Source organism: Apis dorsata, unplaced genomic scaffold (assembly GCF_000469605.1).
Source record: "Apis dorsata unplaced genomic scaffold, Apis dorsata 1.3 scaffold_69, whole genome shotgun sequence".
Classification (NCBI taxonomy): domain Eukaryota; kingdom Metazoa; phylum Arthropoda; class Insecta; order Hymenoptera; family Apidae; genus Apis; species Apis dorsata.
Genome location: NW_006263367.1, coordinates 30,870 through 55,512, shown reverse-complemented (window position 1 = coordinate 55,512; position 24,643 = coordinate 30,870). Strand labels below are relative to the sequence as shown.

Sequence of the window (24,643 nt, the reverse complement as noted above, 5' to 3'; positions counted from 1 at the left end):
AAAGAAGTTTAGAATTTTTATGTGTCACTAGGTTTTGTCCCTATATCAAATTGGGGTGAGTTATTTCTGTTTCGACAACTTTTTGTGCATTATGAATTTGCACGTGGCTGGACAATTTAAAGTGTTGCAATATAGAATATCCAACATAGCAGATTTGATAATTAAAACGGAAGAGAAAAAGGAGAAGTTAATCATAGAATCGTTGTATTATTCAAATAAATGTTACAGCATTTTTAAAAAGTATATTCGCCAACATCAAGCTCTTATAGCGTATTGCAGAAAAATTGAAGTGGTATTCAATTGGATTGCACTAGAGCAAGTTTTGATGTTCAGCTTGCTAATTTGCCTCGATGGATATCAAATACTCATGGTAGAGTGATATAAATCAATGATTTATAGTTTTTATATAATTTTAAAAATAACAAGATGACAAACGATTCATTAAATATGTCTTAAATATATCTTCTTTTTTAAAATTTTTAAAATTCGAATAATTAAAATGAGAATGAATTGATTTACATTTTTATTTTTATTCCAAATTTCGAAGAAAATAAAAAGTCAGATAATTTTGTTTCATTCTCATGATATAATATATGTGATATAAATTATTATAACGTTATTTTCCAAAGGCAAATGGAGATATCAAAACACGTGCAATATTCAGTTTCCATATACTATCATGCCTATGTCAATTACTGATGTTCAGCTACAGCTGTGATTGCATTATACGAGAAAGCGTGAGTGTAGCTACAGCAGCATACGGAGGACCTTGGACGTTACTACCAATGACTATAAGCGGAATGATGATGCGAAGAGATTTGGTAGTAGTCATTATGAGGGCTAGCATACCTTGTTACTTGACAGGAAAAGGATACTTCATCGTGTCTCTCGAAACGTATACCAGTGTAATATTTTAATCGTCAAGTACATCTGTAATTTAATAAATTTCCACGAATAAAATTCTTAAAATTGATTAACTTACAGGTTTTGAGTACCGCAGCATCGTATTTTACATTGTTACGAAACAATATAGAAAGTGAAAACGAAACATAATTAATAATACAAATTTTCAATCAACTGATCGAATAAAAAAATCTATTAGTTAAAATTATATGATTATTGTTGAAATAAATATTGTTGAAAATAGATAAAAAAATTGATACCTTAGTTTACAATTATACAATTTTTTCGTACTGTTTGTAGTTATATATATATATATATATATTTCTATAATGTATTTCACAGATTAAGAAAAACGTTCTCATAGAATTACATCACAAATCAATGTCTCGTAACCACTAAAAATTCTTTCGTTATGGATAGTACCCCTTCACCTTTCTACCCTCATCTTCCATTTTAAATTACAATAATTGTTATCTCTTGAATTCGCAATTTCCCTCTATCAAAGAGACGCAGCTGTCAGCAACGTTACGATTTCACAGAGGGATTTCATAATTCCTAAATCATGCATAGAGCATCGATAACAATTCATTTTTTACTAAATAAGAAGAATAATATCCTCTTTGTCTCCACTCCACTTCTTTTTCATCTTTTTCATTAAACGACCACATGTAACGATAATAATATGAAATAAACACAAATTACACGATCGATGAATAGAGAATATCAATAGATCAAAGTGACTCGCCTCCATTGCGATAATCAATATGCACTCTGTACTGGTATAGTTCGATGTACGAACGTACCAGCCAGTTTATTAAGTAAAAACGATATGAATTTTCTGGAAAGCGACGTATCTGTCAGCCTGACATCAATTTTTATGAAGCTCGTGGGAATATGGATGGCGGGCAACCAATACGAACAACGGATAAGAAACATCACTGTTATTTACAGCTTGGTCGCCATTATTTTCGCTCTGTGGATACAATCTATGAATATATTTTACTCATGGGGAGATTTTAGCGTCAGTATAACGAGTTATTCGCTCGATACGAATAATTTTAATTTCGATTATTTCTTATTCACAGGCTTGTCTCTTCTTTATCTCCAATATTCTGTCGTCGATTATGCCCTTGTTGAAGATAATCATTCTATTTAGTCACAGAGAGGATTTTTTCCGTTTGATCCTGTACATGAAAAGGAATTTTCTGGAATTACGACATTATGACGACTACGAGAGGAAGATCGTGATCGGTTGCAAGCGGAAGTGCACCTTCTTCATTTGTTTCTTTACGTTTCTTACAATGGCGACTGTTGCTTCTTACATCTTCAGTCCAATTATCGGTGAGTGGATTCTTTTAAAAAAATGTAATCTGCTATTTTTTGCCTTTCTTCTTTCATTATTAGAAGACACGAAATAATAGGAGAAACGTATTTTTTTCTTAACAGTTTTCGCTTCTATCTCGTCAGAAAAAAAAATCAAGAACAAAAAAAAAAAAAAAGAATCTGTGATTTAACTTTATTTTCTTATTTATACTTATATTTTAGAAAATATTGGAAAAAACGAATCAGACAGAATGCTTCCATTCAACATGTGGATTAACTTACCATTAAATATAACTCCATATTTTGAAATTACGTACGCTTTACAGGTATTGTCATTTCGTTTTCATATTATCGAATTAAATAAGAATTATTAATAATATGATATTAATTAAGATTTTTCTCCATTCTAAATCCTGATATTTTTAATACTTTTAAAAAATTATAAGAAAATAGAATTTTCATAGGCATTATCCTTATATCACATTGGGGTGAGTTACTTCTGTTTCGACAATTTTTTGTGCATTATGAATTTACACGTGGCTGGACAATTTCAAGTGTTGCAACATAGAATTTCCAACATAATAGATTCGATCGATAATGAGAAAGAAGAGAAAAAGGAGAAATTAATTGTGGACTCGTCCTACTTTGCAAGTAAATGTTATGCCATTTTTAAGAAGTGTATTCGCCAACATCAAGCCCTTATAGCGTATTGCAGAAAACTTGAACAGGTATTCAATTTGATTGTCCTAGAGCAAGTTTTGATGTTCAGCTTACTAATTTGCCTCGATGGATATCAAATACTTATGGTTGGTACCATAATGTGAATTAATTATTTCATATAATTTCCATTCTCATTCACAAGAGATCCCAAATTATTATTATAATGTTACTTCTCGCAGGCAGATGGAGATATCAAAACACGTTTAATCTTCAGCTTCCACATATTAGGATCTCTATGCCAATTACTGATGTTCAGCTACAGCTGCGACTGTATCATACGAAAAAGTGTGAATATAGCAACAGCAGCATACGGTGGACCCTGGCCGTTGTTATCAATGACCACGAGTGGAAGGATGATACGAAAAGATTTGATCCTAGTCATCATGAGGTCTAGCATACCTTGTTGCTTAACTGGAAAAGGATTCTTCATTGTGTCTCTCGAAACGTATACCAGTGTAAGTATAATAATAATTTTAATCGTCATCTGTAATTTAATAAATATACTGTAATAATAATAAAATTTACAATATGCCAACAAACGAAATGAAAAGAAATTTAATAAACAAATCGAGTACATGGATGGTGTTGGATATCGAAATTAATTCGTCAGTTTCTTTTGTTATAGGTTCTAAGTACAGCAGCATCATATTTCACGTTGTTGAAACAGCGCACAGAAGTCACTTCGTAATACGAGTCATTTGTATTGCGTAATATAAATAGTATAACGTAGTGTAGATAGTATTTCTTAATTTAATTCTTTCTGTTTCTGTGATTAATACAAAGAGAGAAATAGTTTTTTAGTAATATATATATATATATATATATTTGTTATCGACACACCATTCATTTTTGAAAAATATATAAAGGAACGAATCTCTATAAATTTCTAATCCCCTAAATGTAAAATTATTTAAATTAAAAATAATAGGATAAGGATTACATCTTTAACATCTTCACTAAATTAAATCGTTTTCCAATTAAAAACTTATTTTATTCCATCACTTGTTATTCACAACTAAACGATAAGATTATCTACAAATTTTCCACTCACCATTTCTTTCAAATTTCGATTCACTACGTCAATCTTTCTCAGACTGTATCTTCCACCACCACATTCCTACTTCTTCAACTTCACAGAGGATTTACAATATCGTGAATCATGCATAACTCATTGATCACATACATTACGTACCGAAGTAAGGGAAGTAATAGATCATGAATAAAGACATATCGTATAGCAATTCTCTTTCCTCTTGCCCGCGAAACAATATCATTGTAATATAACGAATATAATGTTATGCACGTATGGATAATAGAGAATGATCTGGAGGAGATCAAAGAGAGAGAGAGAGAGAGAGAGAGAGAGAGAGAGAGAGAGCAATTGAAAAGTTTTTCGATAATTAATAGATAGATCCCCCTATAAATTGCGAATCGGTATATCTGATTGGATCTCTCAGGATCCAATATGAGTTTGAAATATCGTAGAGACGTTTCGTTCAGTTTAGCTACGTTTTTTCTAAGGGTCGTCGGCTTTTGGTTGGCAAGTAGTCGCCTCGAGGAATGGTTCGGGAACGCAACAGTGATGTACAGTATAATCACTATCATTTTTTCCATGTGGGTACAAATGAGAGGCCTTTACTTCTCTTGGGGAGACTTCAGTGTAAGTTCAGTGATGAAAAATATATTTTATTCAAATATTATATAAAAAATTGGAAGAATTAAATTATTCTATCTTTTGATTTTTTTTTTTTAAGAAAATAATAAATTCTAACACGATTTATTTATTTTTTGACGATGTAATTAATAATTTGAAAAGGAATTGATAACTTTTTTTAACTTTTTCGAATAATTATAATTTGATACATTTTCGAATAATTATAATTTGATATTTTTAAATCAATAATTTTTTAACTTTGGCTCGATTTTAGATATGCACTTTCATCGCGTGCAATAGTTTGGGACTAATAATGGATTTATTAAAGATATTCGTCGTATTTATACATAAAAAGAAGTTTCTTGGTTTGATCATATATATGAAGAAGAATTTCTGGCATTTGGATTATGATCAGTATGAAAATTCTATTATAGCAGATGCGAAACAAATGTGTGTCTACTTCGTCTGCGTCTTCTCATTTTTCTCTCAGTCCACGGTTTTTTCTTATATGTTGATGCCAATGATATGTAAGTTTAACAAATCATAATTAAAAAGCTGAAAAAAATAATAATTTTTAATTTTTAATTCAATTTGAAAATTTGAAATTTAATTTTAAATTTGTAAATAGTTATATTATAAAGTGGAAATCAACTATTTTAACATAAATAATAAGAAAACAAATCGTTTGCAATTTCATTTTAGCAAATATTGGGAAGAATGAATCGGATAGGATGCTTATATTTAATATGTGGCTAGATCTACCATTGTCTATGTCGCCATATTTTGAAATAATTTACGTGATACAGGTATTCATCATTTTTCTAAAGAAAAGTTACATTTTTATTTAATATTTTAACCAATATACGATTAATTAAATATATATTAATTGTAATATAAAAATTTCTACTATATTTTTGATATTTAAATTGCATAAATAAAAAAAATTGCATCCCAAATATTGAATTACAATCAATTTAAAATTGAGAATTGGATTATTAACAAATTTTTCATTGAATCCATTGCAAAGTTTTGGATACCTATATCTTATCTTCATCTTTATATATCATTAATATATGATCACTACAATAGACTACATTTTTTTTTTTAAATGAATTATTAACTCTGCGTCAAATTTTATTCAAAGTTTTACTAATGAACGATTTTTTATCACATGTACATAGGCTTTGTGTTTGTATCAAGTTGGAATATGTTATCTTTGTGTCGACAATATGTTTTGCATTATGTGTCTACACTTAGCTAGCCAGTTTCGTATATTACAATATAGGCTAGCCAATTTGTCAAGTGTAGAAGATAAAGAAGGAGTCGATAATGAGGAAAACATGGATTCTTCGAACAGATGTTACATCATATTAAAAAATTGCATTCGACAGCATCAAGCTCTAATTCAATTCTCCATCACACTCGAAGAAATATTTACAATAATTACACTTGGGCAAGTTCTAATATTTAGCACGTTAATTTGTTTCGTCGGATATCAAGTGCTTTTGGTCAGTATTATTATCATTTTTTAAACTTTTCTTCTATTGAAAATTTTTATTAATTTTTCCAACTCAAATTTAATATCCTTCTTAAATAATTTTCTAGGCACTATTAACATATTTTATTTACGAGAAAAATTTTTGTTATATTTTTTTATTATATTCTTTATACTCCATGTTTCACATTCTATATTTATATTTTTAAGGAAATTCTTACCAATGTCATAAATAAAATAAACTCATTTAATTCATAATTGTTTTTATGGAGAAGAATTTTATTATATTTAAAAAATTATACTATTATTTAATTTATTTAATCATATCGATATATCTTGGTACACAGGTAAATTTGACTTTTTCATGGCGAATTTCCTTCCTATGTTTTTTAATAACCAACATGAGTCAACTATGGATGTTCACGTACAGTTGTGATTGCATGACACGAGAAAGCGTGAATGTTGCCTCGGCTGTGTATTCTATACCATGGACACGTATGCCAATGGATAAATTTGGAAAAATGATACGAAAAGATTTGCAATTCGTTGTCGTAAGATCTAGACGTGCTTGTTGTCTAACAGGTTGTGGCTTCTTTGATATATCTCTTGAAACTTATACGAAGGTAATTTTTAACGATATTATTAAAAAAGTTAATCCTTTTTTTCGAGTTTCTTTTTCAATAAAACTTCGATAAATCATTCGCTTTAAAAATGAATCTTAATTATGTGAAATGTTAAATATTTGTTTAAGATTAAATAGAGAAAAAAAAAATTCCAAAATTTTTTGATATTGCATATTTATGTTGTGATTTATTTTTAGAATGAATAATCTCGTCATCGAGAAATTTTAATTGAAATACTTATTAAAATTTTTCACTGAAAATTTCACATTGCAGATCATGAGTACAGCTATGTCATATTTCACGATACTAAAACAACGAACCATAGAAGTAGAAAATACATAATTCTTTCACTTTTCAAGTTGCATATGTACAAGATAATTGATGATACGATCAAATAATAAGTAAAATGAAGTTTCGTTTTTTTTTTTTTCAAAAATTTCATTCATACATCCATATGTTTGATTAGATATCGAATATGCATATTTTTATGTTTTTAAAACGATATACGCGAATGCTATTTAAATAAATAAATAATTCCAAGAAAATTCGTTTATACATAATTTATAACATTAATTTATAACATTAAATGTTATTATAAATTTAATAACATTTCATCAAAGTGTTTGTTTAAAAAATAGTACGAATAATAATGATTAAATAAATTCTTCATCGAGTTAAGTAAATTAATTCACTTTATTTAATCACATCGCACAAATTAATATTCTTCCTTTTCTTCGCATCAATTTTTCCTTCTAGACCTTTTTTCGTCACCATCCTTTTACGTATTCAAAAATAAATTACAAACTCTCACAATTCACATTTAACATGCTGAAATTTCCCTGTCGTCAGAGTCGACAGCTGCTAACACCGCTTCGATTTCACAGAGAAGTCCATCTATGAATCATGCATAACACATCAATAGGTTAGGTTCGATCTACGCTTGATCCATCCGCTCTTCAAGCACCAATCTCTTGAGAATCGCGAGTTCTCTGTCATCTTCTCTCTTTTCTTTTTTTCTTTTCCGTTTTTCTTTTCTTCTTGCCGTTTCACCGAATCAATATAAAATAAATAGAAAGTACACGCGATCTGTAACTAAAGGATACACTGAAAGGATAGATCAAAGCGAACTGAATCGCTAGAAGTTAGTAACAATCGATGCACCTTACACAAACGTGTTGAGTTCAATATCTGAGAGAAGATATTCCAGTCGTTTTTACACGGTTGTCAGAGGCATCGAAATGAAAAACGACGATTTTTCCATCAACTTGTCGTCGATTTTTATAAAACTCATAGGAATATGGATGGCAAATGGCCAATCAGAGAAATATGTGAGAAACATGATGATCGTGTACAGCATCATCGCGCTTCTTTTTGGACTGTGGTTACAAATTACGGATATGTATTATTCGTGGGGCGATTTTTCTGTAAGTCGATCATCATTTGTGTTGAAATGTTAAAAAATGTACAAATTTTTATAAAATACATAAAATCATACAGATTTATGTATTGTTATTAAATTATTTGTTTATTAAATAATATTTCTTGTAAGTAGTATTTTATTAATTATTTTATTGTAATGTGCTTCGATACGAAGTATCGTTAAAATTCGAATATCATTAAAAAAATTTTAAATTCAGCATATATAATTCAGCATAATATATTATATTAATAAAATGAAAAAGAATAATTTTTTTCGTATTTGTATATTTTTAAAAAATGAAAATACTTTTAATATTTTTATGAATTTCTCGAATAAAACTTTGATCAATATAATTTATATTAAGATTTCTATAATTATTTGTAACAATCTCACGAATAACAAATTACGAATATATATATTATGAATATTTAAATTAATATTTACGAAATTACGAATATATAAATTAATTATTTAATATAAATGTATTTTTTTTCCCTTATTTATAGGAATGTATCTTTTCTATGTGCAATATGCTATCGATAGCCGCACCCCTTTTGAAACTGATCACTCTGATTGTGCATAGGAAAGATTTTTTTTATTTGATTTTATATCTACAAAGAAAATTTTTACACGGAGATTACGACGATTACGAACGAAATATTGTGCTCAACTGTAAACGGAAATGCACGTTCTTCACTTGTTCTTTGACTTTTACCACTCTAGCGACCGTTGTTTCTTACATTATTAATCCACTTATTGGTAAGTTAAAATTCACAAAAATTTAAAGATGGATCGTCAAGAATTTTTCAAAAATTCAAAAATTTCGAATTTTTTTCTTATTTTTGCAATTTGATAATTTCGTAAATTTTTTTTTTATTATTCTTATTTTAATAATAATAATAATATTGAGCTCGAGTTTGATTTCAGCTTTGCAATTATCAAAATAAAACATAAAAATAAAATTTTTCACAAATCAGAAAAATGATTTATTAATATTTAACTTAATATACTATTTAATTTTTAATAATTTCATAATAAAACGAATAAAGAAAAAGAAAAAATTCTATAAATGTAAATATAATAATTAAAAAATATAATGATCAATGTCGTTACATATTTGTACTTACATTTCAGCAAATATTGGAAGAAACGAATCAGATAGAGTGCTTCCATTCAACATATGGATTGACTTGCCACTAACTATAACTCCATACTATGAAATTACGTTCGTTTTAGAGGTATTGTAACTTCATTTCCATATTATCGTGTTACGAAATTAATAAAAATCATTAATGATAAAATATTAACAGTTAATTAAGATTTTTCTTCATACTTGTTTGTATCCGATAATTTCTAAATCCTGATATTTTATAAGACTTTTCAAAAAATTAAAAGAAAAAAGAATTTCCATAGGTGATATCCTTATATCACATTGGGGTGAGTTACTTCTGTTTCGACAATTTTTTGTGCATTATGAATTTACACGTGGCTGGACAATTTCAAGTATTGCAACATAGAATTTCCAACATAACAGATTTGGTAATTAGAAAAGAAGAGAAAAAAGAGAAATTAATTATGAACTCGTCCTACTTTGCAAGTAAATGTTATGCCATTTTTAAGAAGTGTATTCGCCAACATCAAGCCCTTATAGCGTATTGCAGAAAACTTGAACAGGTATTCAATTTGATTGTCCTAGAGCAAGTTTTGATGTTCAGCATGTTAATTTGTCTCGATGGATATCTAGTACTTATGGTTAGTATGTTATATTAATATGAACTATTAATTTAATACATTTATAATTTTTATCATCGAACAACTTTTCTGCTTTTTAATACTTGACTAATAGAAATCGAACAATCAATTAATTTATATTTTTAATTCGCTAAATATTAAAAAAAAATCAAATCGAACTGATTTTATATAAATTATCAATACCTTTTTAAAGAATTCTAGAAATCATAATAAATACAAAAATATTGATTGAAGCTTATTTCAAGTTATAAGCAATTTCAAGTAAAAAGCAAATAAAAAGAAATGAAAATAAAACGATCTCACTCTAATGCATACTTGAATTTTTTTACTTTTATATGAACTTTTATGTTCATTTTGATCTCTAAAATTTACAAATATATTAATTCAAAAAAAAATTTTTAACTATTACATTCTATATAACAGTTATTGTATCATTTCTTTCAGGCAGATACATCTACCACAACACGTTTGATCTTCGGCCTTCATATAACGGTATGCTTATGTCAATTGCTGATGTTCACTTACAGTTGCGACTGTATCATACGAGAGAGCTTGAGCGTAGCCACGGCAGCGAATAGAGGACCTTGGCCAATGGTACCAATGACCACAAGCGGAAGGATGATGAAAAAAGATTTGATGCTCGTCATTATGAGGTCTGGTATACCTTGTTGCTTAACAGGTAAAGGATTTTTCGTCGTATCCTTGGAAACGTACACTAGTGTAAGTAGAACTGGAATATATTTTATAGTATATATATTATCTTGTATACAAAAAATTTTACACTCCAAAAGTTTTATGAAATTTACAAAAAAATTTAATCAAGTATGTATAATTAAATGAATTTAAAACTTTATTTTTAAAAATTGTGACATAGAATATTTTACTCAATATACAAATCTTAGGAAAGAAAAGAAATATTGTTGACTTAAGTTGAATGTGTGCCTCATTTGTTACAGGTTTTAAGTACTGCGGCATCATATTTTACACTACTAAAACAGCATTCAGAGGCACATTCTTAATATGTATATTTCAATAGTGTATATTGTTGCTGTATATGAGTCAAATTCTTGTATTTGTCTATGTTTAACACAAATAACAGAGATATAGTTTTATAGCAATAAAAATTTATTAATTTTTAACATTATCTATCATTCTTCCTTGAATATACAAAATAATATTGTTATACATTCTCACAAACATTACAAGCATTACATCAATATTACTCTATTTTATAAATTTCGAATTAAATTCAAATTAGACGTCCCAAAGAAGATTTATAAAGAAAGAGAACACATTATTTCCGATTACACAAAATAAGATAACGCATAATATTAAATAATAGATCAAAAATACCTTCAAAAATGTCTTCTTCCTTAACTTTTTTTGCTTGAAAATTCATTTTTATTTTACCTTCCTAACCTATCTTTGCCAAATGCACTTATACTAAATTAAATATATCATATACACGTCTCTATTTCACAATTAATAATAAAAATATCCACAGATTAATGTCTCTTCTTTCCTGATACAACATCAACATAGTTCTATCCAGAACTAAACTAGTCTATCCAGAACTTTCTGTTACACTGTTACATTTGATTGCCTCCATATACAGTTCCACAGTGGAGAGTTTTGCAACGCATAGTATCCTAAATCATGCATAACTCACCGATCATATACATTACGACTAAAATACTATGGAAATATCGATAGCATTTGCGAATAGATATATTATAATACATTTTCTTCGTGGCAATTCACGAATATCATTAAAGTCGAATATAAACGTGTCGGTTATACACGAATGAAAGTATATTTGGAGATGAAAGGGACGGTATGTTGAAACAATTGGTTCTGAAACTTTTGATAGATAATTGATAGAACGCTCTCCCTATAAATCCCTGGTCGTGCAATCTGATCGTTCGAAGATCAGTATGAATTTGAAATATCGTAAAGACCTTGCTTTTACCGTGGCATCTTTCTATCTAAGGGTCGTTGGCTTTTGGTTAACCACCAGTCGCCTGGAAGAATGGTTCAGAATTGGCGTGGTCGGGTATACTATACTTGCGATCACATTCTCTGCATGGGTTCAAATAAGAGGACTTTATTTCAATTGGGGAGACTTTAGCGTAAGTTTGTCAAAGTTCTGTTGTTTTTCAAAATTATATAAATCTTTTTATATAATTTTAAATTGTTATATCGCTCTGAACTTCGATATTTTTAATATTAATATTAATTAATAAGTAGTAATAAGTAATTAATATTAATTAATAATTAATATTAATTAAGAAGTAGAAATTTAGATAATTTAAAAAAATATATTTTTATTTTTGCTGCAAAGGAGACAAATTTATTTTTGATCATTTTATCGATCTATCCTTTTTTTATAAAATTAATGAAACAACAATGAATTAATAAACTGTGAAAAATATATCGATATTTATAATAACAAATTTTTCGTAAAATTCGAGTACAAATCAAAAGTAGTTCCAAATTTGAAAACTTCATCAGAAATCAAATTAAGTCAATAATAAATTTTATACGAATTTTTTTTAATTTTCTTTAATGTTCTTTCACGAGTATTGTTTCAAGATATTCAATGGAAAGTACTTTGTAATTTTTTCAATCCTATATTTTGAATCAATAATATAATATCGCATTATTATAGGCCTGTACTTACATCGCATGCGATGGTTTGGGACTCGTCATGGATTTCTTCAAAATTTTCAGCCTATTCATATATCAGAAAAAGTTTCTTGGTTTAATGACATACATGCAGAAAAATTTCTGGCATTACGACTACGATGAAGAGGAAAACTTAATCGTGAAAGATACGAAGAGAATAACCGCGTATTTCGTCTGCATTCTCACATTTTCTTCTTTATCTTCGATTTTCATGTATATGTTCAGACCATTGTTGAGTAAGTTCATCTTTACAATTATTGAATTTTAAGTTCAATTTTTAATTTGATTTAATTGTTACATCGTCAAGATTCAATTTATGTTATCTCAAAATAAATTAATATAAAATAAAAAATATAATATAATAAAGCATCAATTATCTGAACAATAAATAATAAAAATTTGGATAATTGATACTCTACTATATTAATTTATTTATATAATTAAGTACATATTTTAAATATTATTACAACTAATTATTTTAGCAAATATTGGAAGAAACGAAACAGATAGGATACTTATATTTAACATGTATCTGGACCTGCCATTGTCTATTTCACCGTATTATGAAATTGCATACACGATACAGGTATTAATCATTTTCTTGTTGATATAAAAATTTCTGTAAAATTTCTTTTCGACAGTGTACAATATTTCAATTCGAATTAATTAAGAAAACGTATTTGCACTATATCTATATTTCAAACTTGAAAGTTTTATTCCATTTATACGTTTAATTTCAATTCTTGACGCCTTTTTGACGAATCGAAAAATAATTTTTCTCGTGTTTGGACAGATCGCTGCTTTAAACCAGGCTGGCAGTTGTTACTTTTGCTTCGACAATATATTTTGCATCTTGTGCCTGAACGTAGCTTGCCAGTTTCGTATATTACAATACAGAATAGCCAATGTGCCAATTTTAAAAATGAAAGAAAACCTCGACACGAGGAAAAATTTTTCAGACGAGTGTTACAACGCGTTTAAAAATTACATTCAACAGCATCAAGCTCTCCTCGACTTCTGCGAAACCCTCGAAGAGATATTCACAATAATCGTGATCGGGCAAATATTAATGTTCAGTATATTATTCTGTTTCCTTGGATATCAAGTGATCTTGGTTAGTACTTAATTAATTATTTGTGTATTAAAATTACTATTTTCTTATTTTTTTTTTTTATCGACAAACTTAGCGACAAAAGAAATCTTTATTTTTGAATATTGCAAATAAATATCGTGTATAATAACATTGATAACAGGCAGATCTCACCCCCTCTTATCGCATCTCCTTCATATGTTACCTATTCGCCGGTATGTGCCAGTTGTGGATGTTCACGTACAGTTGCGATTGCATAACGCAAGAAAGCGCGAAAATAGCTTCGGCCGTGTATACCTCACCATGGATGAATCTACCGATGGATAAGTTTGGGAAAATGTTACGACAAGATTTGCAAATTGTCGTCATGAGGGCAAGAAAAGCTTGTTGCCTGACCGCGTGCGGTTTCTTTCCCATATCCCTTGAGACTTACACCAAAGTAACTATTATTTTTCACGAGATCGGAAAATTTGTCTTTCGAATGATTCGTTTTTATTTTCACAAAAAAATTGTTAATCTGTTAGAAACAAATTTCCAAATTTCTTGATATAAATAATTTAATATTGAATTTAATAATTTAATAATTGATTATATTTAAATATTTTATTTATTTTATGTTACTATTTTATGTTATTATTTTAATTTCAGTTTATTTAAAAAGAAGTATTTAATTTTTTGCGAATTAAAAAGAATAACTATTGTTATTTAACTATTAATTTGCATTTAAAAAATTCCGGAAATAAAAATTTGTTTTTGTCAAAAGAAGTTTTAACGAGAAATATAAGATAGATCTTATTTTTGACATAGAATGTTAAAATTTATTTTAATTTTTCTTCTATTCTTTCTTTTTTTTTTTACTGAAATTATCACAATTCTTATTTATAATATATTTTTTTACTTTTTACATTTCAGATCATGAGTACCACAATGTCATATTTCACTTTGCTGAAACAACGAACAGTAGACACATAATTCCTCCAGTTTTCAATTACGCGAGTTTACCAAATATCCTGTTATATAAATCGTTTAAACAAGAAAGCAGCAATGATTAAACAAAAAAAAAAAACAAGAAATGTGCATAATTTTAATCAATTCTATACTATGTTATTCAATGACAATAACGTATAATGGACTGATTTAAAAATTTCAAGTAAGTTTTTGAGTAAGTAAATTTCATTAATTAACAAATTAATTAAAATTTTGTCTTGTAATACATTCAAAATTATTTTTTTAATTTCATTATTTTTTAAACTATTATATTTATTTTACAAAGCAAAATTTTTACATTATTGTATTTCACTTACTGTTAAATAAGACACCATGTTAAAATAAAATACTCTATATCTTTATAAAATAAAGGCACACAGAGCAAATATCGATTATTTTATTATAATATAATAATGAGTATTTTATTGCAATACAAAAGTTGTTCAAATATTATATTGTGAATATCAATTCTAAAAATCAAAACGTAAAAATTGATATAAAAAAATATCTATTGAAGCTTATTCAAGTTTGCTTTGGACAAAATGAAAAGGTATAACAGAAAGATCTCTATCTCTATCTTCCTTCCTCTAAAATTGTTTATAACTCAATGAATAAGTTTCAATCGATATTTTTACGTCTTCTAGAATCCTTTAGAATCGATCTTTCAAAAGTGAATTCCATGAATATCCTATACATACTTATACTAATGATTAATTATAAATCACATAATTGACTATCATCATCACACAATTTGATATTTTGCCAATTTTAAAGCAGAGAGGCTTTCAGAAAATTATGTAATCACAATTAAAAGTTTAATTTTAAATTATGTCACATTATTGCATAACATATGATTGCATCTTACACACGTTGAAAGAAAAATAAATAATAAAATTTAAAAAAAAATTAAATAGAATATAATTTTCTATTTATTTCTAGAATATTCGAAGTAATAAGTAATTATGTTTTATTCAATGTGTATTATTGATAAACATTGTTTTATTGTTTTTTTTATAAATAATACAAAATGCAAGAAACGTAATAGCTGATATTGATATTATACAAAAATTATTCTCTAAATGAATCACACGCAAAAACATTCTTTTTTACTTAATGTTATCAGAATTTGTTTTATAGAATTTTGGAAGGAAAAGATGCGTAATAATATTGAATAATACGTATATATGACGGATCAAAATTAGAACAAGAATCATTGTAAAGTTTTAAAATAATTTTATTATATGAACAATAATATGGAGATTCAAAGCCTCGATTTTCGGCAGACGCGCTGTTTCCACTTCCAAGAATCTATTCATTCATCTATCCATTTCTCACAATCATTACTTTATCAGAGCAAAAATCTTTAATCAATCTTTAAAAATAATCGAGAGACAAATGAGAAGAAAAATATTTATAACAAACGTATATATTTTTACTTCTAATAAATCTGATTTTCCTCACTTGGAAACGGATCAAGCGGATCTGACGCTAACACGAGACTTCGTTTTCAGTGAACAGAATTTTAACAGAAATTTTTTAATGCTGAGAGTCACTTAAATTTATTCCTCCTCTTCCTCCTGTCCAGTCAACATTGCAATAAGACTTTGCGTGTCGATAAATCCCTTATCATCAATGTACATATTATCATACGCATCGTCGACCTCCTTCGCGGTAAATTTGTCACCATACGTCATCAAGGCGTGCCTCAACCTAAGAAAAGGGATATTCAATTTTTATAAGAACGTGTTCGAATTGTCTGTCAATAATATTGATTAAAATTACGGATCTATTCGAAGAAAAAATATCAGTATATTTGTCCCATTCTTTTGGAAATTTTTTTTTTCAAATGTTTGTTACGAAGATGGTAAAAATATTTTTTAAATCAATCTATAAATCATTTGAAAGAAATAGTGCAATTTATTTATTTATTTTTACACCAGATGGCGGTAAAGTTTTATCTTCGTCTCGCTTCATTTAATCTCTAAATTGCTTACAATAGCATATCATACTTTCTAAATATAACCTACAAATATATTAACAATTTGTATATATTTTGGAATATGGAGAATTATAAATGTCAAGTGAAATATCTGAAATCAATTGCAAAAATATGAACTTTATCAAAGCTTTGTTTAACTCAACATTAAAGTAATATAATGAATCTCCAATTTTTCCACCTATTAAGAAAGTTATCTCTCGACTACAAGGGATTAAAAAGCATAAATTTATGCTTTAATTACGATAAGAATAATCACTTACCTTTCACCATCAATTTTACCATTGACATCAAAGGTACTGAAGGCAGCGACTACGGTTTCATCGTCATCCTGACCTGAGAATCAAAAAGAATAGTATTATTAAAATATTGAATAATTATCAGAGGAACCTAATTTCTAAATTATTCAGCTAAATTAGAAAATTCATATAAGTGTTCATATCTCTTTGTGAATATATAGCTATATATATTACCTGATCCCGACATGCGAGATGCGAAGAGATTCAATAACTGAGTAAAGTTGATAGGAGCGGGAGCTTCATTTAGCATATCGTCAAGCTCTTTATCAGTGACCAGACGGCCAACATTGTCAAAAGTGGCACGAAGATCGTTCTTTCCAATTATACCATCCTTGTCTTGATCCATAAGCTGGAATGCCTGGTGAACGTAATCAATAAAAAATATTATTCTTTATCATACAAATGATCAATTTCTCTGTATGTTCACAGCAATAAAAATTATGGATCAAATATATTGTAAAATACTTTTATTTGAAACTCTAAAGTAAATAACAAATAATTGAGATTGTATTCAAATTTTTGAACTCGTCTTAATATGATCAGTATAATAATTTTTATAATGACAAAATTAAACATAGAAATTTAATTTTTTGAAAAATGAATTTAAAAAAAATGGAGGGAAAAAAGTATTTTGAGCCTCGAATTTCGAATTTAAGATTTATGAATTTAAAAATTAAGTTTTAGAGTCTAATAATAATTATTCGTGTAAAATTTCGATCTACCTCTTTAAATTCGGCAACTTGTTTCTGAGTAAACATAGAAAACACGCTGGATCCAGCGCGTTTAGCTTTGCGGCTACCCCGACTACTTGCTCGAGTTGAGCCAGATTCTTTGGGTGTACTTGGTGCTGGGGTTGGTGGCTTTTCCGGTTCTGGTTCCGGTTCTGGTGGAGGAGGTGCTGGCGCTGCCTCCTCCTTCTTTTTAGTCTTCTTCTTCTTCTCTTTATCCGCCTAAAATTCATCGTAATTTCGTGTATCACTCGAATAACATTATTATAAATTTCTTCTAGGAGAAGAAAAATTTATCAAATTTCTTTAAAAATTAAATTGATATTTAAATTTAATTTCTCCATTTTGGGTAAGATCAAAAAGTATTTGTAAAAAAGAAAATACTTTATTTTTTTGTGTCTTTTTAATTAATACATTATATTATGTTTACAATGTTTATACAAAACTTGTAACAATAAATATGCAATCTTTTTTATAATAAATAAATCTTGGCAATTTTTTAATAAAAAAATATGCAAGTCGCATCTATATATCTTGTAAATCAATAATTATAAATATTGCAATTTTTCAAAATATATAAAATAAAAAGATGAAAGAATAAAAATAAAATATCTAATACAAATTGTTTGTAAATGGACATTTATGAAATTATAATTGAAATTATATAACAAAAGTATTCCAATTATTATCTAATATTTAGCTAAGAGTGAGCTAGCTTGAATAACATCAAAGAAAATTCGGAAGGCGTTGCTCATAAAAGTTAAAAATAGGGTCCTTCTATCATCCATAGTATAGTTGAAAATAAGCCAAGACAAATATAGACCGTTTATCCCGTACAGCCTCTCGAGTTACTATGCACTTACGTAATTCTCTTATTTTTATAATATATATCTAACAAATAAACAACTATAGATCTTATAAGACAAAGTGAACTCGATTCTATGATATCGTTCATGTAGAAAAAAAAAAATAAAAGAATTTCAACTACATCTAATTACATATAATTAAAATAAATTGTATTCAAACATGAATTGTATCAAGAATTGATTATTAGAAATTTTACAGACTAATTAAACAGTAAATTTTTATTAAGATTAAATTTAAAATCTTTCCATTGAAAAATTTTCAAATCCAATGGTGTATCACTATTGAATATATGACATATTTCCTATTGATTTAACGTTCTAAAGTTACAATTTTATTATAGAAAAATAATAATCGAAATCCAAAGTCAAAAATTTGATTAATTAAAATCCAAAGCTGCGTGTAACAAATGGAACGCACGGAATGGAACAAAGCAAATAATAAATATATCCAATTAAAAAATGGAAACGATCAAAAATCTAATTAAAGATCACTGTTTACACTTCATTAAAACACAAAATATTGTATATTTCGTGCAAATTTTTGCACTCTGATGAATCCCATTCACATATATACATATAATCCCAGACACAGTTTACAATATACGATTCGTCTAATTTTCCAAAATTTACCCTTTTGCAAACAGGTCGAACATGTTTCCACCACCATGTTTCACGTATTCGACGCGTAACATTCTCCGTGATATCCTCACTTTTTTGTTTTTAGAGAGAGAGAGAAAAAAAGGAAAAAAAAAATTCTACGGAAGGAACAACGGGAATCCCGAATATTTTCCCGAGGAAATCCGATTTTAATCATCCAAAATCATCACGATGAAGCGATCACGATTATTGCTCGATTACTTACCATGTCTACAGTTGGTTTGTAAGAGGATGGTACGAGATGGTCAGAACGAACCAACTGTCCGAATCATAGAAGTGAACTTGTCTAAGTAACTTTGCTTCATCTCCCCCACTACGTCACCGTTGCTTGAGCAGGGGTGCCTTGCCCGGGTACAACGCCAACGCCTATCTGACCATATTTAGTGCGAGCCACCTCAAAATAGCAACCCTTTCAACGTTTCGACTAAAACAGTTTGCCGAGAGATCGTAAGAACCGTGAAGAGGCCGCTGGGCCCTTTTTCGCAGATATACTTTTTTTCGGGGGAAAAATATATATATATGAGTCAAGGATAGAGGAAAGTGGTGATTATGCACCAGGTTAAAGCCTTCCTCGATATCTGACGCTTGGAAGAAATTTTCTTCCGTCACCATTTTGCGGCCATCGTTGCGGAAGTGTCTTCCAATTCCTCCTAAGTTATTAATTTTCTATCTCACGTTTGTCGTTTTCTTCGTGCTGTCTTCGTTATGACAAATAAATTAATGAGATAAAATATTTCTAAGTAATTTCTGTATCGATTGTAATGGAGATGGATAAATTGAAAAATATATATATTTTTTTTTTCCTTTTATTCATTTCTAATTCTTGTACGTGATAAATTTTGGAAAAATTATTTATTGGATCGATTAATAACTAATTTCATTTTTTAAAGTTTAATTTTAATTGAAAATTTTTTTTAGTTTCCTTTTCAATAAATTTCTTGTCGTTTCAATTGAAGAAAAATTTAATGTTAATTTATATAGTCGGTATTTTCAATTATTATTCTCTTTTATTATTTAAAAAAATTTGCAGTAAAAAAGATAATAAATAATTTCTTGGCACTAAAACAAATATGAATGTGATATGATAATATCAATCATATTGTTTAATTTTTGTATTATTACTTTTACCTTTTTGCATCAATGAAAAAGAATTTTTTGCGGTTGTTTAAAAATAAAATTTTCTTTAACAAATTGTAAAGTTTATTTTTTACCGTGAATTACAAACGTGATAATTTGATTTATATTAGAAAAGTGTAGCAAAAATTGTGGAAAAATACAATTATAACAATTTGTTAACATGTAAAGTAAATGTTAAGTAAATATGATTTTCTAACCATTTTCTAAAAAAAAAAATTATCACTTTAATATTAAAAATAAAATGTTTAATAGTCGAATATTTTTCAAATGTAATATAAATTTCCGGTTTATGCACCGGAATGATCAAAACACGTGGTTACTAAAAATATCTGACCGATATTTGAGATCAGAAAACATTAACGTATTCTGAATACCTTATCAAATTTTCAATATGTTTTATTATTTTTCTTTATTATATATTTCAAAAATATTAATAATTATAATTTCAAAAATATTAATAATATAATAATTATAATTTCTGAATTTAATAAGTATACACAATATTAATTAATTAAAAGAATATTGCATAAGTATATTAATAATATTTATATATTCGAGGAAAGTTATGTACAAAAATATATAAAATATCTAAAATAAATTAAATATTTAATAAATGAGGTAAAATTTTAAAATCTTTAATATATTTCAAGATGTTCATAAAAATATGTATTTGCATAATCAATATACTATTAAATATTATAATTGTATCATTCTTTCGTGATGAAAGAAATAAATAAAAGAAAATTTCTTAAATATTAAATAAAAAATGGTAAGTAAAAAATCAAATAGCAAACAAAATAAAAAATGGATTATAGTATATATTTTATACTAAAGATATATAGTATATATCTTTAGTATAAAATTGACTATTGATTATTTATAAAAAGAGCAATGTTTGTCTATTGCTTAAAAAAATATCTGTATATCCATTTCTAATAATAAACTACAATAGAATCGTTAATTATTTACATGGCTCGACTTAATAATAAAATCTGGCTTAAGATCATTATATACCGTGATCATTTTCACAACGAAACTCGTTTTTCCATCATTATTTAACATAGTATTTTCTTTCATTCTTAATAAAATTTAATCATTTTTATCAATCATATCTTATTCATCTATATAAATTCATCTAAATAAATTATTAACTTTGTAACTATTTTGTATGAATATTTCCATTTTCAAAAAGTTTAAAATTTCTTAATATTTTACTATACTGATATTTTACTAATTACTTAATATTTTACTATTATTCTAATTATAATTTTAAAATGATAAAAATATATTAATTTTCAATTATTTAACTCTAATATATTTATATTCAAATTGATCCAAAAAATCAGTTAAGAAAAATAATTTTATTTAATAAGAATACATTAATCATATAATTAATAATAATAAAAATAAAAACATAAAAATAATAAAATGTAAAATTTATGTATAATATCATTTTATTAAAAATTTTTTTATTTTATAATCATTTTAGAAAGATAAACACCATAAATACAATAAATTATTATAATTAATTTAATATAAATTATTATAAAATTTTATTTACTAATATTATATATATATATATTTAAGAGAAAAAAATTAAATAAATATATTTTTTTACTTCAATTATTTTATAGATAAATAAATTGTTAGTTTATTAATATACAATGTGCAATATAATGCAATATATAATAATTATTTTGTTAGATATTTTTATAATCTATGATTTCATGTACTTCCTCAATGGGAAAGTTGTGTACCATTTTTCGCCTTCACGGTACTCCCACCATATCGTTCAAAGAAATAAGAAAGTAAAGACAACGTGCCTTGACTGGTTTTCATTACAAGGTAATAGTCTGACGTAGTATAGTTTAGATCACAAATTATTTGTATTAAAACAAAAGTTAAAACTCAAATTATTTTTAGAAAAATGTTTTTAAATACTATTTTATAATAAAACAAAATGTGGTGGTTTTTCTTGTTAAATTATGGTGAGTGAAAGTATTATATAAAGAAAATATATTTTTAATTTTATTTTAATAACTTTATTAATTTAAGTTTATCGTTTAATTTTGTTTGAAATTCTAGAATATGTATTCGAGATTTTTAAATATAAAAAATTAGAATAAAGAAATAATACATTTATATCTTCACATATTGTTGAATATTATTCATAAATAATAAAAAAATAATATTATTTTCTTTAATATAAATAAAATTTGTAAAATAATTAAACTGAGAATATAATAATAATAATAAAATAATCGTAAAATCATTATATCTTTTATTACATTCAGAATAATAATTACCGATTCTCATTAACAATAATAATAATTATTAAAAAAATTAAATTTTTTTCAAAATTCTTTCCAATTTTTTAATATAAGTTTGAATCATATTTTGTGTCTAAATCATATTAATAATTTTTTTATTAATTTTATTTCTTTATAGTTTATTTATTTCTTTATAGTTAATATTGCATATTCGTTACATCTTGTCTCATATATTTCTTCTGGCGGGCTTCATGGAGAAATTCAATTTGAAAAAGCCACAGAAACATCCGTAAAAATTCAATTTTCACTCGAAACAACTTTGCAATATCCGGAACAACAATGGTTTTGGTCAATTACTGAATTTCCTGTCGATTATACACTTATAAACGATAGATGTAATAGACAATATATTGGAAAAAGGTTGGAAAAATTTTTCCCATTTTTTACAAAAAGTTTATTTTCGATATATAATCACATATCTCATTTAAAAATTGCAATTTTAAATGTGTAGTATCATCAACTTAACAGAACTTATTGGACCACTTGTTATACCCGGAAATGAAACAGGATCTACAGAAATTTCAGGGATTAGTTTAACTGGAGAAATGGGTTTATGGGGCAAAAGTTTAATATTTGAAGATGCATATTCAGATAGAACCATTTGTGCTTCAATAACGGTAATTTTTAAAATATAAATCTTTTTGAAATATTATAATTTTCTGAATTTTTAGGTATTAGAAAATAATGTAGAAAAATTCGCTGAAGTACGCTTTTATGATACTATAGCAGGAAGTATTTGGTTTCGATGGTTAGGTGATAATGATATTAGTGATACGATAATTTATGTAGATTTATATCACGTTAATAATAAAAAATTACGAGGTACAAACTATACAGAACATTATTGGAAAATTTATGTAACTGATATTCTTGACATCAGTAAAGGTATAACTTTCTTATAAATTAGATTAAATTCATCATTCAATAATTTATAAACTAATAATATATTTTCACTAAATATCTATTCTTATTTATTATTCAGATAAATCAAGTTGCAACATTTTACAAACTATTTTTGATCCTGATAATGCGGGTAATGGTCAAGCAATTGGTGATATAGATATACGTTTAGGCAAAATAAAAGTAGCTGTAGATCATCATAATAGATATAAAACTTTAGAAAAGGATTCAAAATTATCTCTACTACCTATTGATTTGCTTGAACCCTATCGTCAATTATATTTAGTCATATTTCATCCAAAACATAAAAATTCCTTTTTAACATGTAGTAAGATTAATTACAGAAAACCTATCTTTGCTAAGTAAGTACAATTATCTATATTATTTTATAATTTAAATTTTTTTATATCTTTTATTTAAATATATTACATTTATCAAACTATCTTTCATATATTATTATAAAATATCAGTATTTTTATTTTTCTTCATTCTTATTGATTTAAATTATTTTGAATTTGAACTTTGAATTTAGAACTTTAATTAATTCTCATGGTATCAAAGGAGAAATATCATTAACTCAAATAACTCCATTTTACCCAACATGGATTAATGTATCATTAACACCAATCAATGATTTAAAAACAAAATTACGCTATGCTACTAAAATAAAGTCATATAGTATTCATGAATTACCTCCAGATCCAATAAAAATTTCAAGTACTACTATTGAATTATGCAATACAACTAAACAAATGTATAATCCAAATAATATTGATATGATGACAATACCACCTGCAGGTAAATATATTAAACTGTTTCTTTAGTTCAATTTTTTCAATATAATATGTTTATTATAATTTGATAATATAATAAATATAATTATAATTGTATTCAAATATTAATGGAATAATTATACAAAGGATTTGGAACTCAAGATCAGTATGCCATTGGTGATCTTTCTGGGAAACTTCAAGGACGTAAAGAAGGATTCTATCATTATGATATCTTACCAGGAAGTGCTAAACTTAATGGAATTTATTGGGATACATATCTTCCACTTTCAGGAATGTATAGTGTA

General features: G+C 26.6%; 6 protein-coding genes across 9 annotated transcripts in view; 5 read left to right on the top strand and 1 right to left on the bottom strand.

The window, feature by feature from the left end:
• The window catches only part of LOC102674724, a 15,666-nt gene extending 4,657 nt beyond the window's left edge, over positions 1–11,009 (top strand). Inside the window, 15 exon segments of the mRNA XM_031515426.1 lie at positions 32–370; positions 3,126–3,401; positions 3,572–3,630; positions 4,447–4,606; positions 4,875–5,127; positions 5,303–5,406; positions 5,782–6,108; positions 6,443–6,718; positions 6,992–7,045; positions 7,858–8,142; positions 8,645–8,897; positions 9,273–9,376; positions 9,552–9,890; positions 10,335–10,610; positions 10,847–11,009. Coding sequence (XP_031371286.1) covers positions 32–370; positions 3,126–3,401; positions 3,572–3,630; positions 4,447–4,606; positions 4,875–5,127; positions 5,303–5,406; positions 5,782–6,108; positions 6,443–6,718; positions 6,992–7,045; positions 7,858–8,142; positions 8,645–8,897; positions 9,273–9,376; positions 9,552–9,890; positions 10,335–10,610; positions 10,847–10,909 — 3,168 coding nt within the window. The 3' untranslated portion in view covers positions 10,910–11,009.
• LOC102674860 lies at positions 1,255–2,919 on the top strand. The gene is given in 5 exon segments (XM_031515438.1): positions 1,255–1,924; positions 1,989–2,126; positions 2,129–2,244; positions 2,449–2,552; positions 2,691–2,919. Coding segments are annotated over 4 exon segments (501 nt in total). The 5' UTR covers positions 1,255–1,732; the 3' UTR covers positions 2,504–2,552; positions 2,691–2,919.
• Positions 4,312–7,169, top strand: LOC102672286 (odorant receptor 13a-like). 2 transcript variants are annotated; one of them, XM_006610127.2, is made up of 6 exons: positions 4,412–4,606; positions 4,875–5,127; positions 5,303–5,406; positions 5,782–6,108; positions 6,443–6,718; positions 6,992–7,169. In XM_006610127.2, the coding sequence occupies exons 1-6, from the start codon at positions 4,412–4,414 to the stop codon at positions 7,058–7,060; spliced, it is 1,224 nt and encodes a 407-aa protein (XP_006610190.1). In that variant the 3' UTR covers positions 7,061–7,169. The 2 variants fall into 2 exon arrangements, with proteins under 2 accessions (XP_031371294.1, XP_006610190.1); XM_031515434.1 differs by lacking the exon at positions 6,992–7,169 and having other exon boundaries at positions 4,312–4,606; positions 6,443–6,813.
• Positions 11,010–11,132: 123 nt separating the features above from the next.
• LOC102672433 (odorant receptor 13a-like) lies at positions 11,133–15,528 on the top strand. Of its 3 annotated transcripts, XR_004151928.1 has the most exons (7): positions 11,825–12,019; positions 12,559–12,811; positions 13,058–13,161; positions 13,369–13,689; positions 13,829–14,104; positions 14,578–14,689; positions 14,736–15,528. XR_004151928.1 is itself a non-coding variant. In XM_006610128.2 (6 exons), the coding sequence occupies exons 1-6, from the start codon at positions 11,825–11,827 to the stop codon at positions 14,635–14,637; spliced, it is 1,209 nt and encodes a 402-aa protein (XP_006610191.1). In that variant the 5' UTR covers positions 11,133–11,824; the 3' UTR covers positions 14,638–14,734. The 3 variants fall into 3 exon arrangements, 1 of the variants encoding a protein (XP_006610191.1); XM_006610128.2 differs by lacking the exon at positions 14,736–15,528 and having other exon boundaries at positions 11,133–12,019; positions 14,578–14,734; XR_004151929.1 differs by lacking the exon at positions 14,736–15,528 and having other exon boundaries at positions 13,369–13,693; positions 14,578–14,734.
• A 340-nt stretch (positions 15,529–15,868) lies between these two features.
• On the bottom strand, positions 15,869–19,575 carry LOC102672564 (myosin regulatory light chain 2). The gene is made up of 5 exons (XM_006610129.1): positions 19,404–19,575; positions 17,670–17,897; positions 17,122–17,305; positions 16,912–16,984; positions 15,869–16,362 (listed from the first exon to the last, which is right to left on the bottom strand). The coding sequence occupies exons 1-5, from the start codon at positions 19,404–19,406 to the stop codon at positions 16,212–16,214; spliced, it is 639 nt and encodes a 212-aa protein (XP_006610192.1). The 5' UTR covers positions 19,407–19,575; the 3' UTR covers positions 15,869–16,211.
• Positions 19,576–22,030: 2,455 nt separating this feature from the next.
• LOC102672691 overlaps positions 22,031–24,643 on the top strand; it is a gene marked incomplete at its 3' end in the record, with an annotated part of 5,941 nt that continues 3,328 nt past the window's right edge. The window contains 7 exon segments of the mRNA XM_031515440.1: positions 22,031–22,180; positions 22,803–23,025; positions 23,117–23,282; positions 23,337–23,550; positions 23,648–23,927; positions 24,098–24,363; positions 24,486–24,643. The exon segment at positions 24,486–24,643 is cut by the window's right edge and continues 4 nt beyond it. Coding sequence (XP_031371300.1) covers positions 22,063–22,180; positions 22,803–23,025; positions 23,117–23,282; positions 23,337–23,550; positions 23,648–23,927; positions 24,098–24,363; positions 24,486–24,643 — 1,425 coding nt within the window.

Coding starts and splice junctions, on each gene's coding strand:
- LOC102672286 (XM_031515434.1), top strand. CDS start 4,412: ATGAGTTTGAAATATCGTAGAGACGTTTCGTTCAGTTTAGCTACGTTT. Junction 5,128..5,302: donor TATGTTGATGCCAATGATAT/GTAAGTTTAACA, acceptor ATTTCATTTTAG/CAAATATTGGGAAGAATGAA. Junction 6,109..6,442: donor TCGGATATCAAGTGCTTTTG/GTCAGTATTATT, acceptor CTTGGTACACAG/GTAAATTTGACTTTTTCATG.
- LOC102672564 (XM_006610129.1), bottom strand. Junction 17,306..17,669: donor AAGTTGCCGAATTTAAAGAG/GTAGATCGAAAT, acceptor TACGTTCACCAG/GCATTCCAGCTTATGGATCA. Junction 16,363..16,911: donor GGTAAAATTGATGGTGAAAG/GTAAGTGATTAT, acceptor CCCTTTTCTTAG/GTTGAGGCACGCCTTGATGA.
- LOC102672433 (XM_006610128.2), top strand. CDS start 11,825: ATGAATTTGAAATATCGTAAAGACCTTGCTTTTACCGTGGCATCTTTC. Junction 12,020..12,558: donor TCAATTGGGGAGACTTTAGC/GTAAGTTTGTCA, acceptor GCATTATTATAG/GCCTGTACTTACATCGCATG. Junction 14,105..14,577: donor CCCTTGAGACTTACACCAAA/GTAACTATTATT, acceptor TTTACATTTCAG/ATCATGAGTACCACAATGTC.